Source organism: Chelonus insularis, unplaced genomic scaffold, assembly GCF_013357705.1.
Source record: "Chelonus insularis isolate UGA/USDA-ARS -01 unplaced genomic scaffold, ASM1335770v1 contig_384_pilon, whole genome shotgun sequence".
Taxonomy (NCBI): Eukaryota; Metazoa; Arthropoda; class Insecta; order Hymenoptera; family Braconidae; genus Chelonus; species Chelonus insularis.
The window spans coordinates 71,593-90,973 of NW_023276541.1; the positions used below are offsets into that span (position 1 = coordinate 71,593).

The 19,381-nt window shown below is 29.9% G+C and overlaps 5 protein-coding genes across 11 annotated transcripts; 1 reads left to right on the forward strand and 4 right to left on the reverse strand.

Moving 5' to 3' along the window:
* Positions 1-12: 12 nt before the first annotated feature.
* Positions 13-7,935, forward strand: LOC118067497 (calcium/calmodulin-dependent protein kinase type 1-like). 5 transcript variants are annotated; one of them, XM_035084254.1, is made up of 10 exons: positions 13-785; positions 1,088-1,222; positions 2,244-2,315; positions 2,974-3,048; positions 3,497-3,759; positions 4,047-4,187; positions 4,428-4,554; positions 4,803-4,840; positions 4,946-5,151; positions 7,539-7,935. In XM_035084254.1, exons 1-10 carry the CDS (start codon positions 676-678, stop codon positions 7,581-7,583), a joined length of 1,212 nt encoding a protein of 403 aa, XP_034940145.1. In that variant the 5' UTR covers positions 13-675; the 3' UTR covers positions 7,584-7,935. The 5 variants fall into 5 exon arrangements, with proteins under 5 accessions (XP_034940145.1, XP_034940144.1, XP_034940142.1 ...); XM_035084253.1 differs by having other exon boundaries at positions 27-785; positions 4,803-4,890; positions 4,985-5,151; positions 7,539-7,932; XM_035084251.1 differs by lacking the exon at positions 7,539-7,935 and having other exon boundaries at positions 28-785; positions 4,946-6,629.
* Positions 7,936-8,010: 75 nt separating this feature from the next.
* LOC118067527 (sorting nexin lst-4-like) lies at positions 8,011-8,787 on the reverse strand. Its single transcript, XM_035084300.1, has 2 exons — positions 8,773-8,787; positions 8,011-8,688 (listed from the first exon to the last, which is right to left on the reverse strand). The coding sequence occupies exons 1-2, from the start codon at positions 8,785-8,787 to the stop codon at positions 8,011-8,013; spliced, it is 693 nt and encodes a 230-aa protein (XP_034940191.1).
* Positions 8,788-9,304: 517 nt separating this feature from the next.
* LOC118067500 (macro domain-containing protein CT2219-like) lies at positions 9,305-10,827 on the reverse strand. The gene is made up of 6 exons (XM_035084258.1): positions 10,741-10,827; positions 10,566-10,677; positions 10,251-10,478; positions 10,055-10,171; positions 9,772-9,980; positions 9,305-9,696 (listed from the first exon to the last, which is right to left on the reverse strand). The coding sequence occupies exons 1-6, from the start codon at positions 10,750-10,752 to the stop codon at positions 9,610-9,612; spliced, it is 765 nt and encodes a 254-aa protein (XP_034940149.1). The 5' UTR covers positions 10,753-10,827; the 3' UTR covers positions 9,305-9,609.
* Positions 10,828-11,343: 516 nt separating this feature from the next.
* Positions 11,344-16,932, reverse strand: LOC118067493 (probable ATP-dependent RNA helicase DDX17). 2 transcript variants are annotated; one of them, XM_035084243.1, is made up of 8 exons: positions 16,740-16,932; positions 16,019-16,378; positions 15,263-15,916; positions 14,950-15,122; positions 14,797-14,856; positions 12,880-13,122; positions 12,401-12,589; positions 11,344-11,622 (listed from the first exon to the last, which is right to left on the reverse strand). In XM_035084243.1, the coding sequence occupies exons 1-8, from the start codon at positions 16,754-16,756 to the stop codon at positions 11,585-11,587; spliced, it is 1,734 nt and encodes a 577-aa protein (XP_034940134.1). In that variant the 5' UTR covers positions 16,757-16,932; the 3' UTR covers positions 11,344-11,584. The 2 variants fall into 2 exon arrangements, with proteins under 2 accessions (XP_034940134.1, XP_034940133.1); XM_035084242.1 differs by having other exon boundaries at positions 11,959-12,589.
* Positions 16,933-17,106: 174 nt separating this feature from the next.
* On the reverse strand, positions 17,107-19,380 carry CSN1b (COP9 signalosome subunit 1b). 2 transcript variants are annotated; one of them, XM_035084250.1, is made up of 5 exons: positions 19,229-19,380; positions 18,929-19,018; positions 17,717-18,838; positions 17,473-17,607; positions 17,107-17,332 (listed from the first exon to the last, which is right to left on the reverse strand). In XM_035084250.1, the coding sequence occupies exons 1-5, from the start codon at positions 19,238-19,240 to the stop codon at positions 17,255-17,257; spliced, it is 1,437 nt and encodes a 478-aa protein (XP_034940141.1). In that variant the 5' UTR covers positions 19,241-19,380; the 3' UTR covers positions 17,107-17,254. The 2 variants fall into 2 exon arrangements, with proteins under 2 accessions (XP_034940141.1, XP_034940140.1); XM_035084249.1 differs by having other exon boundaries at positions 17,255-17,332; positions 18,929-19,159; positions 19,229-19,372.
* Between the last annotated feature and the right edge of the window lies 1 nt (position 19,381).

Here is a 19,381-nt window from a genome sequence, read left to right on the forward strand (position 1 = left end):
GATCTTTTACCAACAGATCATAAAGTAAAAAGAGGTGTTTATTATGAATTACTTCAAATTTTTTTTCTAATTAACAAATAAATTAACCTCAAAAATTGAATTGTTCAACAAGTGGACGCACACAAAGTGTAGAATATTGAATTCCTATGAATAAGTGAGAAAGACAAAAGGTGAGGTTCGAAGTGTGTATGTAATGGAAAATTTTGAAAGTAGACCCATATATGTATGACTATTCTCTACGTCATCAACGACTTAGCTATAGTGAAATTGCTGATGTGTTATATCGTATAATTCTACTGCAAATGCAACAAGAGTGTGTATTTTTTTAAGATTATGTAAATTAAATTTTGGGTGTGTATTAGGAGAATGTATAAATTATGAAATTTAATAGCTAGTTGATGAAACACATTGGCTATTAACCAATAAGGTTTATATAAACTTCAGTAATTTTAATTAAATTTCATGAATTTTGATAAGAGAGAATGAAGATTAGTATTGAATGATTGGTCAATTACTATTTTGGAATAAATATTACTCAGTTGATGATAATAAATTAACATTCAAGTGTGTGTCGACGAGTTTATTTGACAAAACAAATTCTACAGTCAAGTTCTTTCGATCATTCGCAATTAGTATATTTTATTTTGTGGTTAGTAACATCAAAATTTGATTGAAATGCCGCTTTTTGGTAAAAAAGACTCGAACAAAAAACTAAAAAAGGATGGAAAGGATGAGAAAATGTCATCTGTTGATGAAAAATATATACTTAAAGAACTTCTTGGAACGTAAGTATTACATTATTATTTTATAGATTTTAATATTTCTCTGTCCAATAACAGTAGATTATAAATAAGCATGAATTATTTTTCTTTACATGTTTTTATAAAATATATAAATATATCAGAATTATTAATAAATAACGTCTTTGTTGATAACACACGAGTCAAATGCCAACATGACATTTGTTACATAACTTTACCAGTCAAACTATTTACATACTAGTTAAATTATATCAAAATATAATATTCAAATAGTAAATAAACTATTTTCTTATTGAGATTAATATATTTTCTCTTTTTTTTTTCAGGGGAGCTTTTTCAGAAGTAAGACTCGCCGAAAGCAAAGAGAAGCCTGGTCAGATGTATGCAGTCAAAATAATTGACAAAAAAGCATTGAAAGGAAAAGAAGATTCGTTGGAGAATGAAATTAGAGTATTGAGAAGGTAGTACAAACAAATTTGTATGTTAATAAATTATTACATTTTAGTAATTATTTCAAATGTCTTGCTAACAAATGTTATTTAAACCAAGCTAATTTTAATACAAATATTTTTCTCATCTAATGCCGTTTATTTTTTAAGTTTTACGTTCGTTTGATAAGCATTTTTGAAAAATAAAACTTGAAAATTGAGAAGCTTGTCATAACTAAAGTATTTTTATTTTTCTTTGTTTCAGCATGCATATATTATGCGCGCTTTATTTTATTAAAATATTCGCGATTGTGTCATATCAACGTTATTGAGTAATTTTACATATACTGATCAATTGAGTTTGCCTAATTTTTTATTAATTTGAAGGTTATTATGATCCATCCTTCTTTTCCTTAATTTTTTTTTATTTTTTTTGTAGTAATGTATGCAGTATTACAGTAGTGATTCTAAAGATATGCTCATGGACTAAGTGTTGAAATCGTAATTATATCAATCGTTAGCCGATATTTCTGAACTAAAATACATACAATTGCGAGTTGAATTTGAATGAAAAAAGTGGTAAAAAGATATTATTTCTTTGTAGACATATTGAATGACTTAATTCTACTATTGGTACATATCATGTATCAAATTGATTACACTTGAGTCATTATTCCTATTCTTTTACAAACTAAAAAAAACATGTTCTTACATCAGAATTAAATTGTAGCAATTTTTTATACCATCTTTATTATTTATAAAATTCTCCGTCGTCATTTCGATTCTTTTTTTTTTATATTAATTTATTTCTATATATATTTTATTAAAATAATTATCAATATAATCCCGTCACTTAGGTTTTTTTACTTATTTCTTCTTTATATAATTTTTATACTTTTCCCGAATAAATAAAATTAATTACAAAACAATGGTTTTCAATAGAATAAAATTGATGGCGAAGTATAGCTGGTATGATTTTTAGAGGAATAAATTGAGAAAACGCACTTTTAGGCGTTTATTATGTAATTGTGTATGGTGTTATTATAATTCGTAGGTTCAGTGAATCAGTGACACCACAGAGTGGTGATGGGCCGATCAAGTCTAATATAATTGGCGAAAGAGGAGGGTAAGTGAGGGCCCATTTTTACGGGAATCACCTGCCTTTACCACTCTAATTTTTATTTTATCATTTTTTACAAGTATTCCTCAACATTGCCACATACTAATTATCATTGTTCAATCAAACATGAAACGATTTGAAGTCTTAACGTCACAGATAATGTAAAAAAAATTTTTTTTAATTAAGAAAATTGACAATTAAGTCAATTAATAAGCGTTCCGACATATAATTACGATAAATCTATGCATGAACTGGACAAATAACAACGTGTTTTATTAAACTCTCGTTTGTAACGACTCTGATAATCATCAGGACAAATTCATTGACTTTTTTTATCCTTATAATAATCTCTCATGCCTAAGTATCATTATGCAATGCATATGTGTGCGTTTATTTATTGTTATATTTATTTTATATAATAATTACGTTTTTATCGATGCATGTTTACGTTTTATCAGGCAAAATTATTATTATATTTATGCTTATCTTTGATATATTTTAATTAGGCGTGTGAAAAAAAAATGTCAGATATATTTATTATTTATTTTATCTGCTACGTAGTAAAAGGGAAAAATATTCTACAATATTGATAACTATCAAGATAATATGTTGATAAATAGAATATTTGAATACCCTTTATTAATTAATTTTATAATTGTTACAGGTTAACACATCCAAACATTGTCCAACTGTTAGAAACTTTTGAAGATAAACATAAAGTTTACCTCGTAATGGAGCTGTAAGTTAAATTTTATTTCCTATTAAATTTAAGTGAGTAGCTCGGTTATTGATTAGAGGAAAATTTCATTTGATGCTTTCATGTTTTTATTTTCACAAGGGTCGGATGAAAACTCAATAAATTTCTCAATAAATAAAATCAATAGATGATGGTTAAATTTAAAACATTTTCATATAAAATTTAAAAGAATTACAAACGTGAGAGTTTTCATCAATAAACCCATGTTTATATTTCAATAAATATATAATATATAATTAGCAAAGATGGAAGCACATAATTACACAAAGAAAAATAAATAAAAAAATATATTTATGAAAGAAATACTGTTAAAGGATTTTTAATTAAAAGAATTTAGAGTGTTGGTGCTGATTATAAAATGCTCAATAGATTTTATATTCACTTTAATTAGTTGAAGTAATGAATTTTATAAAATAATTAATTTTTGCAGTGTTACCGGAGGCGAACTCTTTGATAGAATAGTAGAAAAAGGTTCCTATACAGAAAAAGATGCATCTGGACTAATAAGACAAGTCCTGGAGGCAGTGGATTATATGCATGAACAGGGAGTTGTTCATCGTGATCTCAAGCCAGAAAATCTTCTCTATTATAGTCCTGATGAAGATAGTAAAATAATGATTAGTGATTTTGGCCTTTCAAAAATGGAGGATTCAGGAATTATGGCAACAGCCTGCGGTACTCCAGGCTACGTTGGTACGATTTATTTATGCTAAATACTTTAATTACTATTTTAATGAAACATTCTTTATTTTAAACCCTCTGCAGACTACGAAGATTTGGTAGTTTATTTTGAATTTTAAAACCCTTTTGAATATTAAGAAAAGTAATTAATGTAATCATTTATTAAAAAAGGTAATTCATGTTTTATATTTAAATTCAAATGCTCAAGAGATAAAAGTAATTTATTCAAGTTTTAATTTACTAGTTTAAGATAAAAATACTTGAGTGATTAATCATGTCTGTGTGGTTTCTGATTTCAGCTCCTGAAGTTTTAGCACAAAAACCTTATGGTAAAGCTGTTGATGTGTGGAGTATAGGTGTTATATCGTACATTTTATTATGTGGATATCCGCCTTTTTATGATGAAAATGATGCTAATCTTTTCGCACAAATTCTGAAAGGTAACATTTTTATATCTCTAATAATTAAATATTAACAATTTTCTTTGTCGTATTTATTATATTAAAAAAAAATTTTTTTTAGTAACTTTATCCTTGACACAATTTTCTATAGTGTAACAGTTTTGTAGAAATTTTTTTTACTTAAAAATCTTTAAACTTGTTTGTAAAAATTTTCTTTTCACTCCATGTTGTTAAATAATATTATTAAGTTGTCAGTGAAAGCTAATAAGGCTGTTACAGGTGAGTTTGAGTTTGATTCACCCTACTGGGACGATATAAGTGACTCAGCCAAGGACTTTATTCACAAGCTCATGTGCGTTAACGTTGAAGAGAGATATACTTGTAAACAAGCTTTAGCACATCCATGGTAAAGTGCATTCAAAATTTTTTTTTATCCATATTTTTATTTTTCTCATCCAAAGTTTATTGAGTCAAGACGTCGAATTTTAACCATCTTATTTAAAGAGATTATTCTAATTATAGATAAAAGTATTTATCAAGAATGATAATTAATTAGATAAGTGATTATTTTTTAGTTTTATTGATTTAATATAAAAGATGGTTGAAAATAAACGGCTTTACTCTATCGGGATAATATGTACTATTAACATTTAGGATCTCCGGTAATGCTGCAAGCAATAAAAATATCCATGGTACAGTATCGGAACAACTTAAGAAAAATTTTGCAAAGTCAAGGTGGAAGGTTAGTATAAATTGATTTCTTAGCACCGCTGATTGTGGTTGTGTTTACTTACCAGGCACCGTAGGAAAGTCTCCCTGTTGTCTCATGGTTGCAGCAAGCATATCACGCGGCCACGGTGATTCGTCAGATGCAGAGGCTGGCGCTCAACAGTGGACATCAACAGCAGCAGCAGGACTTAGAAATGACAGGGTCCTCTGCAGGCAATCAAAAATCAACGAGGTCCGACCAGTCTCATGCCAATCCTATTCGTCCTCATCGAAAGTAAGATCTACCAATAAACATCTGCTTCAAAAAAATCTTGACCCAAAACGATCGACGGTCAACATGCCACCAATATCTATTGCTTCTAATTCTTCACAGTTATCTACTGCTTATCGCTCTCAATTGTATTTCCGTAACAAACGCTTTCAGCTGTTGTGGGCTGATACACGCACTGCATTCACTACTCTCTTTCGAAAAAATACTAATTACTTAAAAAGAAAGAAGCGTTTACATAAATAATTTGAATCTCATTACTTACTTTCTTTTTTTATTCATTTACCTGGATCTGATAAAATTTTAATGAGCTCTACCTAATTACCTTTACCTAATATATATATTTTTTTTTCTAGTATCAAATGTTAATACAATGATAAATGTAACTTGTAAATAATCATTCCTTAATCAATTTAATGATAATACAACGACATATTTTTCATTATATTTTATGAAATAATGATAATGTTATTGATATTATTTTGGATAAGCAAAATATGTTGCGTATTCTAAACAAATATATAACAATTATATCAGTGAGTAACGGGTATAAAATACTAGTAATAATTTAATTTTAATAAAGATTTCTATAAAATCATTATTTCATTTATTTTTAATAACAATATCATTAAATTTAACATTTTACTTTACGTGATATGTATCAAATTAATCTTAATGATTCTGTACAGTACATCTATACGCTTCGTCTAGATATATTACCGTCAAGTTTTTCAATGAAAATACTTGTTGGAAAAAAATACATAATCTCTATAATTATTTTCTATATACATATATATATACACAAAAATTTACTGAAAGTTAAAAATAATGAAAATAGCACATATTTGTGTTGATATTATGTACATTAATTTCTTTAGAATTTCATATTGCGGTTGCTAAAGAGAATAGAATCGCTTATTGCTGATACTTGAAAACAAATATAATATTAAAAAGAAATAATTCCTTTTCCTATGTAAATAATATTATAATTAATTAAATTTTTTATTTGTACATGACTTATAAGCCGATCTGTTAAATGTATGTAATATATTTTAAATAATATTTTGGGGGAAAAAATGAATAATAAAACTGAAAAAAAAAATTTATTATCACGTTAAAAGACACATTGTGTGGATAGGTAAGGCTGTACGATATTTTAATCAAGTTTTATAGCTTTATTTTTCAACGGTTTACATCGTTAAAAATATATTTGATGCACAAATATTAGTAAATATACATTACAAAAAGATAAAATTGCAGTAGTATGAAAAAAGACATACATATACATACATGATTAATAATGTATTATCTAGAAATTTTTATTATCTCGTGCAAAATAAATCAATAATTGAAAATGCAAAATTATCTTATTGTGTATAAAGTACAATTTTATCTACACAATGAATGACTGTACCAGTTTGTCAATGGAATTGTAATGACACAGATTCAAGAAAATACAGTTGATTTCATTCGATTTCCGTATATAATGAGATTTATTTATGCATTATATGCTGCCAATGTTTCCTGTAATTTTGAAACTATTTTCTGATAAAATTCAATTTGTTCAACCAGATGTTTCTTAATTGATTGATGCATGTGAATATCAATCTCCGATTGAAAATGAGTTTCCTCAGCCATCAATGCTCGAGCTATCACATCTGTTCGACGTGACAATTCGCGTAACTCTTGTGGTTCCATTTTATGTTCACTGACTAGTCGTTCACAATCTTTTCTCTTTTGGGTTGCGCTCTATAAAAATGAAAAACAATTAATTATAATTAAAAACCGTAAATACTCCATATTTATAGGTATAATTATCAACGCGTTCAAGTTTTGACATAAAATATATTCATAAAAAACAACTCTGGTGTTTATAAAATATTTAATAATTATCACAAGTTTTCGATTTTGCTAATTATTAGATTTTCAGATAGTGATAAAATGTAAAAAAATAAAATAAAGGTCTACCTTATGGATAGCAATAACATCTGGGAAGTTACTGATAATACCACGATAAATATGAAATCTATCGGCAAGTGGTTCCCAATCAAATCTTGGCTGTTCTTCATACAATTTACCAATGTCATTGTAGACTTGACCAGTAAGTTTTAAAGCACTTGTTAATCGAGCACGATCACTACCTTCAGCTTCCAAAGCATGCCCGAGTGATGTAAAAGATTGTCCTATTTTTTGGAATTCTCTTTTGTACAAATTTTGATATTTTTTTCCTTGGTCCATAGCCGTTGCCATAAAATTTTTAACTACGGGATCTAATCCATTAATAAACCGAGTCAATCCATCAACTTTAATATCCATTTTTATAGAATCTACTGCTAAATCACTACATTGAATAGCATTAAAATAATTTACTCCTAATAATTCATCTTTTTCAGCCTGACGCTTTCCGGCTTTCCAGAGTTTTCCATCAGTACACGTAATAAAATGCTGCCAAACACGACTCCTTGACAAAACAGGATGTCGACAAACATAATCGACAAATTCCTGTAGTTGGGTCCGACGGTGTTCTATAAATTGTTCATCATATCTTCCAGATATTTGTTTATCTGGTAGAGGAGGAATTGCTAGGAAGCAATATTTACTTTCTAAACGTTCATGTAGCCAGTCAAAGTGTTTATATCTTCTTGAAACTTGAATGTTATTAAACTGTAAAGAAAGAACATATCATCACTAATCAACCTTTAATATTCATAGTTGATAAACAAAGAGATTGTCGATTATTAATAACAACTAATCATTAATGAGTTCTAAAAATATGATAATAAAAATTAATAAAATTATGTAGCATAAAATTTTAATATTTTTTCGGTTTGAATAAATTCATTTTTAATATAAATGATTATCGAATTATTTATGATAGATAAGTACCGTTGGCGTAAGCTGATAAACAATGAAGCTTTTAAGACCCTTAAGCTTTGATCCTTTTTTGGGTGATGTGACGACACAGTTATAAACATCACCATGTGGAAGCCAATAACAGTGACCATCCTCAGTTTCTTGAACAAATATTTTTTCATCCTCAGGAACTATTAATGTTTTCGTACCCATCAAAAAGCTATCTTCTCCTGATTTGATAAGAGTTGAAAATTTGTTATTTTTCTTAGGTATATTGGTAATGCTTCTTTCAGATACGATTGGGAATGTGTGAGCTGTTGGCATAGAGATAAGATCATTTGGATGATTTGTAACGCCCATTTGACTTGCTGCAAATTCATCCATCTGTGATTGTTGATACTGATTATTGCTAGGAGTATATGGCTGACTTTGTCCGATTTCTGAATCATCATCCCAGTCATCATCCCAATAATCTCCGCTACTTTGACTCACTGGGGCTGTGGCTGTAACTGTTGATGAGTCTATCGCTTGAACATAAGCTGCCGGAAAGAGACCAGATTGGCCAAGATGATTGTATCCTTCACACCATCCATCACCAACATTATCTCGAGTGACAGTAAGAATTTCACCAGCGTTAATTGATAATTCTGCTGTGCCAGGTTCTCCCGAAAAATCATATACAGCTCTAACCTAATGTAGAAACCGTTCTTTTTAAGAATTAATGACGTAACTAAGATGTTAATTTGTGAATTAAGCAATTATAGTATACAATACCTGCTTATTCTCCATTATTTTACAGTGGAATATTAATTTCCTTTGTAATTGAATATTAAACGCTTACATTTAATTTAGCAATTATCAGCAGATTTTTGAGATTAAAAAAATATTGTAACAATGATTACTTTTAATGAGAACAACAATGAATAAGTAATCTAAAAATATCACAAACACTCTTCTATTTTCTTTTATAACCTATCCTTTTTATAAATTAAATACAGAAATATAATTTATAATACTTTATCGTGCTATCACGCACAATTGTAGTAAGTGAATATTTTAGAGATTAAATAATATCAGAGGATATTGTTAAATGATAAATTGACATACGTGTCATTTTACAAAAAACTATCTATGTAATTTGAACTAAAGGTAACTTTTTTACTCCAGAATATCACTCAATAAGCTCCAATTGACTATACACTACAAATTTACTTAAAAAAAAAACCTTGTATAAATCCGTAAATCGTTAATTGATAATAATCAACGTCCACCAAGTTGTTATTAATTTGTATGCTTAACCAAAAGATAATTTTTATTTGACATTTTTATTTATCAAATGTACTACACAACTATAGTTTATGCATGAAACTACAAATTTATCCGTTTGTGCTTTATTTACCAACGGTGGAAAATATAGACTTCATTCGAGCTTATTTAGTTATTTTTAATTTTTTTTTTTCATAACAAAGATTAATTGTTAGATATCAAAGTAATTGAAAATGACTTTATTGTTGTATAAATTTAAGAAGCAAAAATAGTCATGAGTATCTCATAATTGAATAAAAATTGATCCAGTCTACATATCACACCTACAGCTTAGCTCACTCAAACTTAAGCCAAGGGAAAATATTTTTGGAGCAAATTTTCATAAATATCCTTATCAGTCTGTAGGAATAGGCAAAATATGACTCTTTCGAACTAAAACATTAATTTAAATAAGTCATAAATTATTTTTCATTTCTTGTGATATTATTTTTTTCATTTAATGTTTACCTGATCTTTATTTTCTTCCAAAAACTGTTTTACAGTTGTAATTGCTACTTCAGCAGCTGGTCTTTGAGGATACCCATAAACTCCAGTAGAAATACAAGGAAATGCTATAGTCTTTACTCCATTTTCTTTAGCAAGCTCTAAACTATTTAAATAACATTTTTTTAACATTTCGGGTTTTTCACCACGAGGGCCGACTGTATGAATTACATCTGAAAGAGTCAGGAAATGATTAATTACGGAGCTTAAATACAATTATACTCAATTTAAAAGAAGGTTTACTAACATTTAGCTGGAAGTTTGTAGCCTCCAGTTATTTTTGCTTCACCAACATTACATCCACCAAGACTAGCACATTCTTTTTTAAGACTTGGTCCAGCTGCTCGATGAATAGCTCCATCAACTATTATATCATATTAATTTTACTTGAGTATCTATTACTTTGAAATGATAATAGAATGATGAATAAATTATATAATTACCGCCACCTCCTCCTAGTAAACTTGAGTTAGCAGCATTGACAATAGCATCTATTTCAAGAGATGTTATGTCACCTTGCCACATTGATATTTTATTAGCTAAATTAGTATCATCTTTTATTTTATTTTTCGCAAAATATTCTGGCCATGTTAAAACTTCATCTAAAGCTGTTACTTTTGATGTTTGATAGTGCTTTCTTTTATCTTCTAGATTCATTTTTAAAAATTTATCTGTAAAATAAATTGGCGCTTCAATACTCAGCCTAACAGTTGAATGGATGATATTTAAAAAAAAATTAAATGACCCTGATAAAGTACCTTTATCTCCTTGAAATGACATTTTAGCTGTTGTTGAAAATATTGATAAACTTGTTATTGATATTTTATCTAAAGCTCCTTTAAATTGTATGAATACACTTGGTTTTAATACCTATAAGATTACACGTTTTTAATTGATGTCCTTTATTTAAGGTGTATTCTTAAAGAATCTTACTTTCAGTAACATTCTGTTAATAAAATAGTAAATGATTTATTCCATCTAATATGTATTGATTGAGTTTTCAAAATATAGCCATCTTTATTGATACCCAAAAAAATGTGCAAAACAGCTGCTAAACCTTTTCGCCATCTGGCGATTGTCTAGAAATACAATTTAAATTGCTAAACTAATTATTAGTAAAGCCACATATATATTTTTATAGCTGGATTAAATGTTTCACTTATTGAGTAGTTTAACTTAAATAAACAAGTTAAGATTTAAATTTTTTAGTTTATATTTTTATTATGACGCATAGATGCTTTTAATATTTAAATCCTTATATCTAGTTATAAATTAAGGTTATCAATATTTAATTAAAATTCTTTTGCTATTCAACTAATTAAAAATAATAAAGATATGTTTTATATACAGTCGTCTAACAAATTTTTTATTTGTTACATTTGAATTAAATACTGTACAATGTTATTATTTTTTTTTTAGTATCTAAATACACAGGAATGAGTAAAAATTATTGAATAGCTGATACTTAATTATTCATATATAATCCGTCGAAAAATTTGTTTCAATAAAATTAAAAAAAATTATGCTTAATTTATAAACAACCTTGTAGAGTTTGCAAATACAAAAAAATGAAATATTAATTACATTTTCGTCGATGTTAAAGTGAGTAATAAAATTAAATATTAAAATTATATGACATTCACAAACGATTATTAGTTTTATCCTTTAACCGTTGAAAAATTAATAATCACGATTGATGACAGCATATACAACTAATACGTTTATTGACAGCGTAAAGTTGTATATCTCTTGAATGTTAGAGAGATTCCGAAGTTAATTATCTTTCGCTATTCCAGTAGCTTTTGCCGATGATTTCTGAAGCATAAAAAATAAAATTATTTTGATAGAAAATTTTCTTTAAAAATGCCAGACAAATTTTGTAAAGATTTATAACATTGTTTTAATAATAAAATACGGGGCAGGATTTTAAGTTAAAGTTTTAAAGAATTTATTTGATTTTAAAGGTGACAATCAGTTGAAAAGACGATTCATCAAGTCGATATTGACGAATAGTCGTCAAAAGAATAAGATTATATATTACTGATATAATAATGTAAAGAATTTTCATTGATAAATACTTTACTATAGTATAGCAGCAAAAATTTCGCCAAAATAGACTTGACGTACCGTTTTGGGGAGATCGTAACGAACCTTGTGGTTATGAAATTGGCAGAGCAGAGGTACTGCCACTAGCGATGAAAGCCATTGGTAGAATGCATGGGCTGTGGGGGCAGCTGATAGTACGGCAAGGCTGGCAAACCATTAGGATAACCAACCCCACCTCCAGGGCCCGGTAACGGTGGCATTGACGTGAGAATATTAACGCCAGGTGAAGTTCCACCGTCACCATGACGTTGGTGGTAACCAGGCGCCACGGCTGGCCCAGATAGGATCGACGATCCCGTGCGAAGTAGATGGGGCATCGTTGGGATTTGCCGAAGATGAATTGTGTTTCCTGGTGGCCTTTCTTCCGGTTCAGTAGGGAGAGGAGGTAATACAGATGGAGCTGAAGGAGGTGGTAAAGGAGGTAAAGGAGCTGGATGGTGTTGAAAGGGTTGAGTTTTCAAAGTTCGAGTCGAAAAAGTATCCTCACCCGTTGGTGGACTGGCTGATGACTTGCCTGTACGATTATTCACCGGACTCCGACTCCTCGAATAGCTGCGACTATAACTTCGTCTTCCTCCTCGACCATTTCGTTCTTTGCTCACACTTCGACTGCGACTTCTTGAATAGCTTCGATCCTTTCCACTTCTTGGTGTACGAGTACGCCATCGATTTCTACCTGTATTCAAAATAACTATCGTCGTTGATGATTTTTTATTTACAGAAATTTTTCTTTACAATTATTATCTAGACTCTACATTCATTCCTTTATTTACAGATATTTTGACCTTTTCTCAAAAATATCTATTAACCAAAATCATCAAGTTATTTATTAAAATATTCAATAGTCTAGTAATGAAAATAATATACTAAAGGATCAAAACATCTTGAATCTAATGCTTTTACGTGTTAATATTCAATTCAACTTTGATCGCACTTTCACATTTAAATGGCATTAGTACAGCTCACCTTTTTGTCTACCAAAGGCTCCAGCTCGACTGTCTACAAGCTCTAATAATTTTGGATTGATGACTTGATTAGCTTCTTTCAATACTTGAATTAAGTCATTAGCTTTATTTGAATTACTTGGTGTAAAGAAAGTGTAAGCTGTTCCGGTTTTTTGTCGTCTACCGGTACGACCGATACGATGTACGTAGTCTTCAGAACATGATGGATAGTCAAAGTTGATAACAAACTTGACGTCTTCAACGTCTGAAATGGATAAGGCAATTAGTTATATGTTATAAATTTAATAATCAAGCCTGTGTACAGAAATTTCACTTTAATTGGGCAACAGCGCGAATTTGTCCTATATACATTAAAGATTTACGCGTCTAATAAATTACTCTATTAAACATTTTTTGCTTTATTTTACCATAAGCTACAGTCCCTCTGGCATAAAAAAATAATATCTTCAATGTGAAAAATTAAACTTTATTATATTTTATCATTAAAAGTTTCTTTTTAATAATTATTAAATTTATTAATTAAATATAATAAATGTTTTAATAATAGCAAATAACTCCAAAACGTGCAAAAAGATCAAGCTCTTTTCAATCAAAAAATCAGAATCCAATGAAAAATATGAGATAAACGAAAAGGGTAAAAAGTTAATTACTCATTTATACTTTTAATCTTTCAAGCATTTGATAATAATTTTTAAAAAACATAAATGCATGGATAAAAGGCATTAAAAATCAGTACACTTTACACTTTGTAAGCAGTAGTTATTTAAAGGACCGAAGCTTATGACTGCAGTGCTCTATTAATTACAAAAAAATAAATAAATAAGAAACTAAATCAGTGTTAAAAACCGAGAAATGAATGAAAGGTAATAAAGGCTATTTAAACGACAGTAAGATGAGAATGAAGAGAAAGAAAGCAAGACAAAGTAAAACAAAAAACAGATAAAGAATAGCAAGAAATGTAGTAATTGTGATATGAAATAATTTGATTGGTCTATCATACTAAAGTAAATCAGTGGGCGAATGTCGCTAGCAACGTACGGGCAGGGCCTGGCTGTTTGAGCTCGTTCCAGCTACAGCCTCCGCCGATCTGTTGCTATTGGGACCCACGAGAGGCCCTGGCATCCTCAAGTATGCCATCGCCTCATCGGTGACCCCGCCGTTGGGCGGGCTACTTTTAGCTCGAGTGACCAGTAGATGGGGTACTCTAGACTGGCAACAACGACTCGGCCAGCCCAGATGCCAAACGACGCTGCGTAGTACCGAGAAATCCGTTATTGTAGGCAGAATAAGAGGACCTGATTAGGCCCAACATTGACCCATCACGCAATTGACGATAGAGGCACGCGCAGCAGCCACCGCAGACAATGCAAACTTGTGCACCACCGAATATAAGACGGCGGAGCACCTCCGTTTGCTTTGCATTACCCGGCGTGGACCTGCGCGCAATGTGCCTCTGCAATCCAAACAAACATCCAGCCGCGTTAGCTACATATTTTTACTCTGTTTATTTAGTTTATTTTATGAGATAATTTTTTTTCTATTTACTTTTATCTAATATGTACCCTTTATTAATAGCTACTTATAAACTTTATCAACTACTTCTTGAATTTTATGATATTTGAAAGTTAATGAACTACTTGAACAACATGATAATAGACTTCAACCAGTAAATAAAAATATCTTTACAAACAAAAGATTTTAAATTAAGTTTTAATTGAAAATTAAATTTAATGCTTAAATTTTCTGTGCTTTGTTTTAAATAATACTTAACATGACTAGTTTATTATTTATTATATATCTTAAGCACAGAAATTATTCATTTAAATGATAAAAAATATTAATTTAATTTGATACTTAATAAATTTGATACTATAATTTTAATTGTAATAATAATTAAATATTTTTCATTTTTACTTACCAAGTCCACGAGCTGCTACATCAGTTGCCACGAGAATTGGAGCTTTACCAGATCGAAAATCTACACAATAAAAGTTATAAAGTAAATAAATAATATATATGTATATTTATTTATTCAAATATTAAAAAACTAAGTTAAAAAAACCTGTATTACCTTGTAAAACCCAATCACGTTCTTGTTGGGTCTTATCTCCGTGAATACACACAGCTGGCCAACCGTCACGCTTCATTTTTCTTGTTATTTCATCTACTCTACGTTTCGTTTCAATAAATACAATTGTTTTATTTTCTTTTTCAGCCATTATTTCCTTTAAAAGTGTACTTAATCTGAAATAACAGTTTCATTTTTCAATTTCAATAGTTTTAGCATTGATTTTTATTTATCGTTCATAGTCACGCATAAAAACGTAATGTGAAACATCACTTTTATTTTGCAATAACCTAATAACTGTTTAACCAATACATACTTTGTTTCTTTTTCGTAGTCCTGGCAAACATCAATTATTTGCAAAATATTGTGATTTGCCGACAATTGAAGGGATCCAACATTAATTTGTGTATAATCTTTCAGAAAATCTTCAGCAAGATTTTTAACTTCTTTTGGCCACGTTGCAGACCACATAAGAGTCTGTCTATCAGGTCTAATTTGTTCAATAATTTTTCTTATTTGAGGTTCGAAACCCATATCTAACATACGATCAGCTTCATCTAAAACTAGATATGTACATCTCTTCAAATTAGTCCTTCCTGACTCGAGAAAATCAAGAAGTCTTCCTGGCGTAGCTATCACAATCTCAACTCCAATATCAAGGTCTCTAGCTTGAGCACCTTTTGGAGCACCACCATATAAACACGTATTTCTAATTCCAGAAGTATGACCAAATTCATCTGCAACTTGTTGAATTTGTTGAGCAAGTTCGCGGGTAGGTGCTAGAACCAATGCTATCGGGCCATCTTTTCTACAAAGCTTTGGTTGACTATTAATATGAACAATAGCTGGTAATATGTATGACAAAGTTTTTCCAGAACCAGTTGATGCAATTCCAACCATATCACGACCGCTGAGTGCAATCGGCCATCCTTGAGCTTGGATTGATGTCGGGTCTTTAAATCCCTGTCGTCTATAAAAATTATTTACATTAAATTTACATTTTGAATAAACAAAGAAGCCAACAATAAGGCTTTAATCTCTTTAGGATTCATTTATTAAATACTCAACTTACTTAATTTCTTTCATAACATAATCAGGAAATCCAGCCTCTTCGAAACTAAAGACAGGATTAGGTATATTTTTCCCCCTCAATGTAATTTCTTTTTCACTTCTATATTGTTCAATGATCCGAGGATCACGATTTAAAACAGCATTACTAGGTATGTAGAAATCTTTTTTGAAGGGCTCTAAGCGTCCTAAATCCCATCGTGGTTTCCGGAGATTAGCACCAGGTTGATTTCTACCACCTCGATTATTTCCACCACGATCTCGACCATTACTTCCACCCCAACCACGTCTATCTCGTGGAGATCGACTCCTCGAACGGCTGCGGGATCTCCGACGTCGATCCCGGTCTCTATCTCTACTGCGACTAAAAAAAAATTGTTACAATCAGTACGGTAATTAGAACTCAATAATTAAAATTAAAACATCTGTTTTCGTTTTAAGTTTCTTTTTGTTTATCATCTTTAAAATTATTTTATATATATATATGTATAAATATTTAAAAGGTTATTTTATTTTTGAAAAATATTTTCAATTTATGAAATATTACTTTAACTTCAATTAAATTCAACTTTTGTTAATTATACGTCTAATTTTAATTAATGTTACAAAAATTTCATATCATTCAATACAATGAGAGTTGGGACGCGTCGCGGGGTGTAGATATAGAATTAAAAGCATTCGGACGCGATAAATTTCAAATAGTGTATCTTCTTTTCGTTACTCACCTCCTGTATCGACCCATTTCTTGTAAATGCAATTGCACCCTTTTCAATCGTTTTAATATGTTTTTATTAACATAAATTATCGTTTAGTTGATTGAACATGTAAAATATTAAAAAAAACTTTTACTGTTATGAGAATTACAAAAGCACTGAGCAATCGAGCGACCGCTCAAGCTGAAAGCCTGACACAACCAGAGAGAAACTTCTCTGAACAGAACAAGATGGAAGTCAATTTTGTCCACTAGAGTTCGCGCTGAGTACGGAGTGGGGAAAATCTTTTGACCAATAGTAGTGTACATTCTATCCATAGCGCGCTAATTAAACTGAAATTTATATAAATAATAAAATAATAATTGCTTAATTATTGCTATATACTGCACGCATTTATTATCAACTTTGTTATATGTGTATTTAAAGTCTTATTAAAGTGTATGTACATCGATTATATAAAATGAACGAGTAATTTTAGCGCTGGAAAATAAAATGAAAACAATGTATATGATGTACAGAGTAATGGATTAGTTTCTAGGAGTTGAACTGCTATTTCCTGGTGCAACCGACATTTCACCACCTTGAGAGCTGTCACGATGAGGACACTAAAAGTATAAACAATTTTATAAATTAATTTAACTTTAATAATATAATAGTTTAGAAATAGACAATTATTGCATTGTAACGAAATTCACAAAATACAAGTTAAAAGTTATTTGATAATTAACGCAATTAAGATAATTACCTTGACATGGATCTGATGCTTTAAAATAGCAGCTCTCAGAATAAGCATTCTTGTTCGTCTTTGATACTCTTTTCCCACACTTATAGACTTTTCGAAAGTTGTACTTCGTTGATCAACATCTTTGGCATACAAAATCTTTAATAAAAATAATCAATATTTAGTATATAAATAAATGTTTATAACCGAAAAATTTTCAATGAATTAATAATATTAAGAAAATTAAATAAAGTTAAGATATATTCACCTTATTGTGTGAGTCAATACGTGCTTGAATTTGCCCGTCTAAAATAAGTTGCATAAGCTCATTCTCCAAATCTGGAACACTTCTGTTAAATGCAACAGCCATTCTCTTCATGTCAGCACTTAAGTAAGGACTGAAGTATTGAATTAATGCTCGATTACGAATTTGCGTATATAATAATTGTACGTGGGGCGCTAAATACATATCTAATAAAATGTTATCAAGAATATCATCGAGTAATTTCAAACATGAAGCATATTTTGATTCATAAAACTTGAAAATAATATCACGAACTTGAGGTTCAAGCTCTAAGAAAAGTTTGAATGAGCTACTAAGTATAACTTGTTTTTGTAATTCATGTCTATCGAAGGTTGCTAAAGCACAAAGACCACCATAAAGAGCAACATTTCCTGGTGATAATAATTCCGGACAGTCACAATGATCGAGTGAAGCTTGTAGGAAATGTTTCGCTGCCATTTTATATTTTCTCATAGCTAAAGCTGCAAGACCAGCTGCTACTTTTAATTTTGTGACGATAGATTGATTATTATCTTTACCATGAACATCAGGAAAATCAGGCGCATTTTCAGCTTTTGCAACGTAAGTTAAAACATGTGTCCAATTTTGTAAATAAACAGATACTTTAATAACATTTAGACACATGTTAACTAGGTGTTTGCCACTCGTGCAATAATCTCGCGCTCTTGAGTAACATTTCAAGGCATTACCAAGATCACCACAATCTAAGTAATGATCTCCTAAATCATCATGTCCTCTTCTTATACTTTCTTTAATAGAATTGCTACGATAATTCTTCAAATCGGTATCGAATTTCTCTAGCTTTAAAGCTGCTTTTTTAGATCTTGTTTCTACCCACATTTGATTAATCGTTGGTATGTCTTGTGATGATGATTGAGCAGCTACGTCGGGCAATCCTTGTGTTCCAAGAGCTTGCAATAATTTTTTGTGTAAGGTTTGATATAATGTTACATTATAGGTAGTCATTACATGAGCAATAGCCATTTTTAGAGCTTCAATTTGTAAACTTGGACAATGATCAGCAATATAAATTAGTCTATATAATTTAGCAAGCCCCGCATAGCTGTTTGCATAAGCTTCAAGATCCTGGATGAGTTTTCATGAAACATTGATATTAAAAAATTATTTTAGATGAGAGGAATTATTGTTTTAAATAAATTAATTTATGTCACTCACCAAAGTAGGATTTTCGACGATGTATGGCTCTTCTTCTGAATTATCATTGTCTTCTGGGGGAGCATCAACCTGCATAGGTTCCACTGCATTCTGTTGAACCAATGAAAATAAACCCAACATGTTTATTTCTTATAGTAAATAAATTCCTTTTAATAAAAAATATTCTTCTGAATTATGTTGCTAATCCGTACGAATTACAGAAGAGCAATAGAATTAAGCAACCTGTCAAAACTAACCTTAAATATTAGTACACAATTTGTCTAAATAAGACGAAGCAAGTTTTAAAAAAATTTTCCTTACCTCAGACAGCATGATTTTAACGTAGAAAAATAAGGCAATTAAAAGTAATTAACTGTTTACTAAACTATGCAAACGTTGTACGTTTTTTTCATTTAACAAAAAAAAGCTTGCACCGCTACAACTACGACAAACGACTCTCGGCAACATTCACAT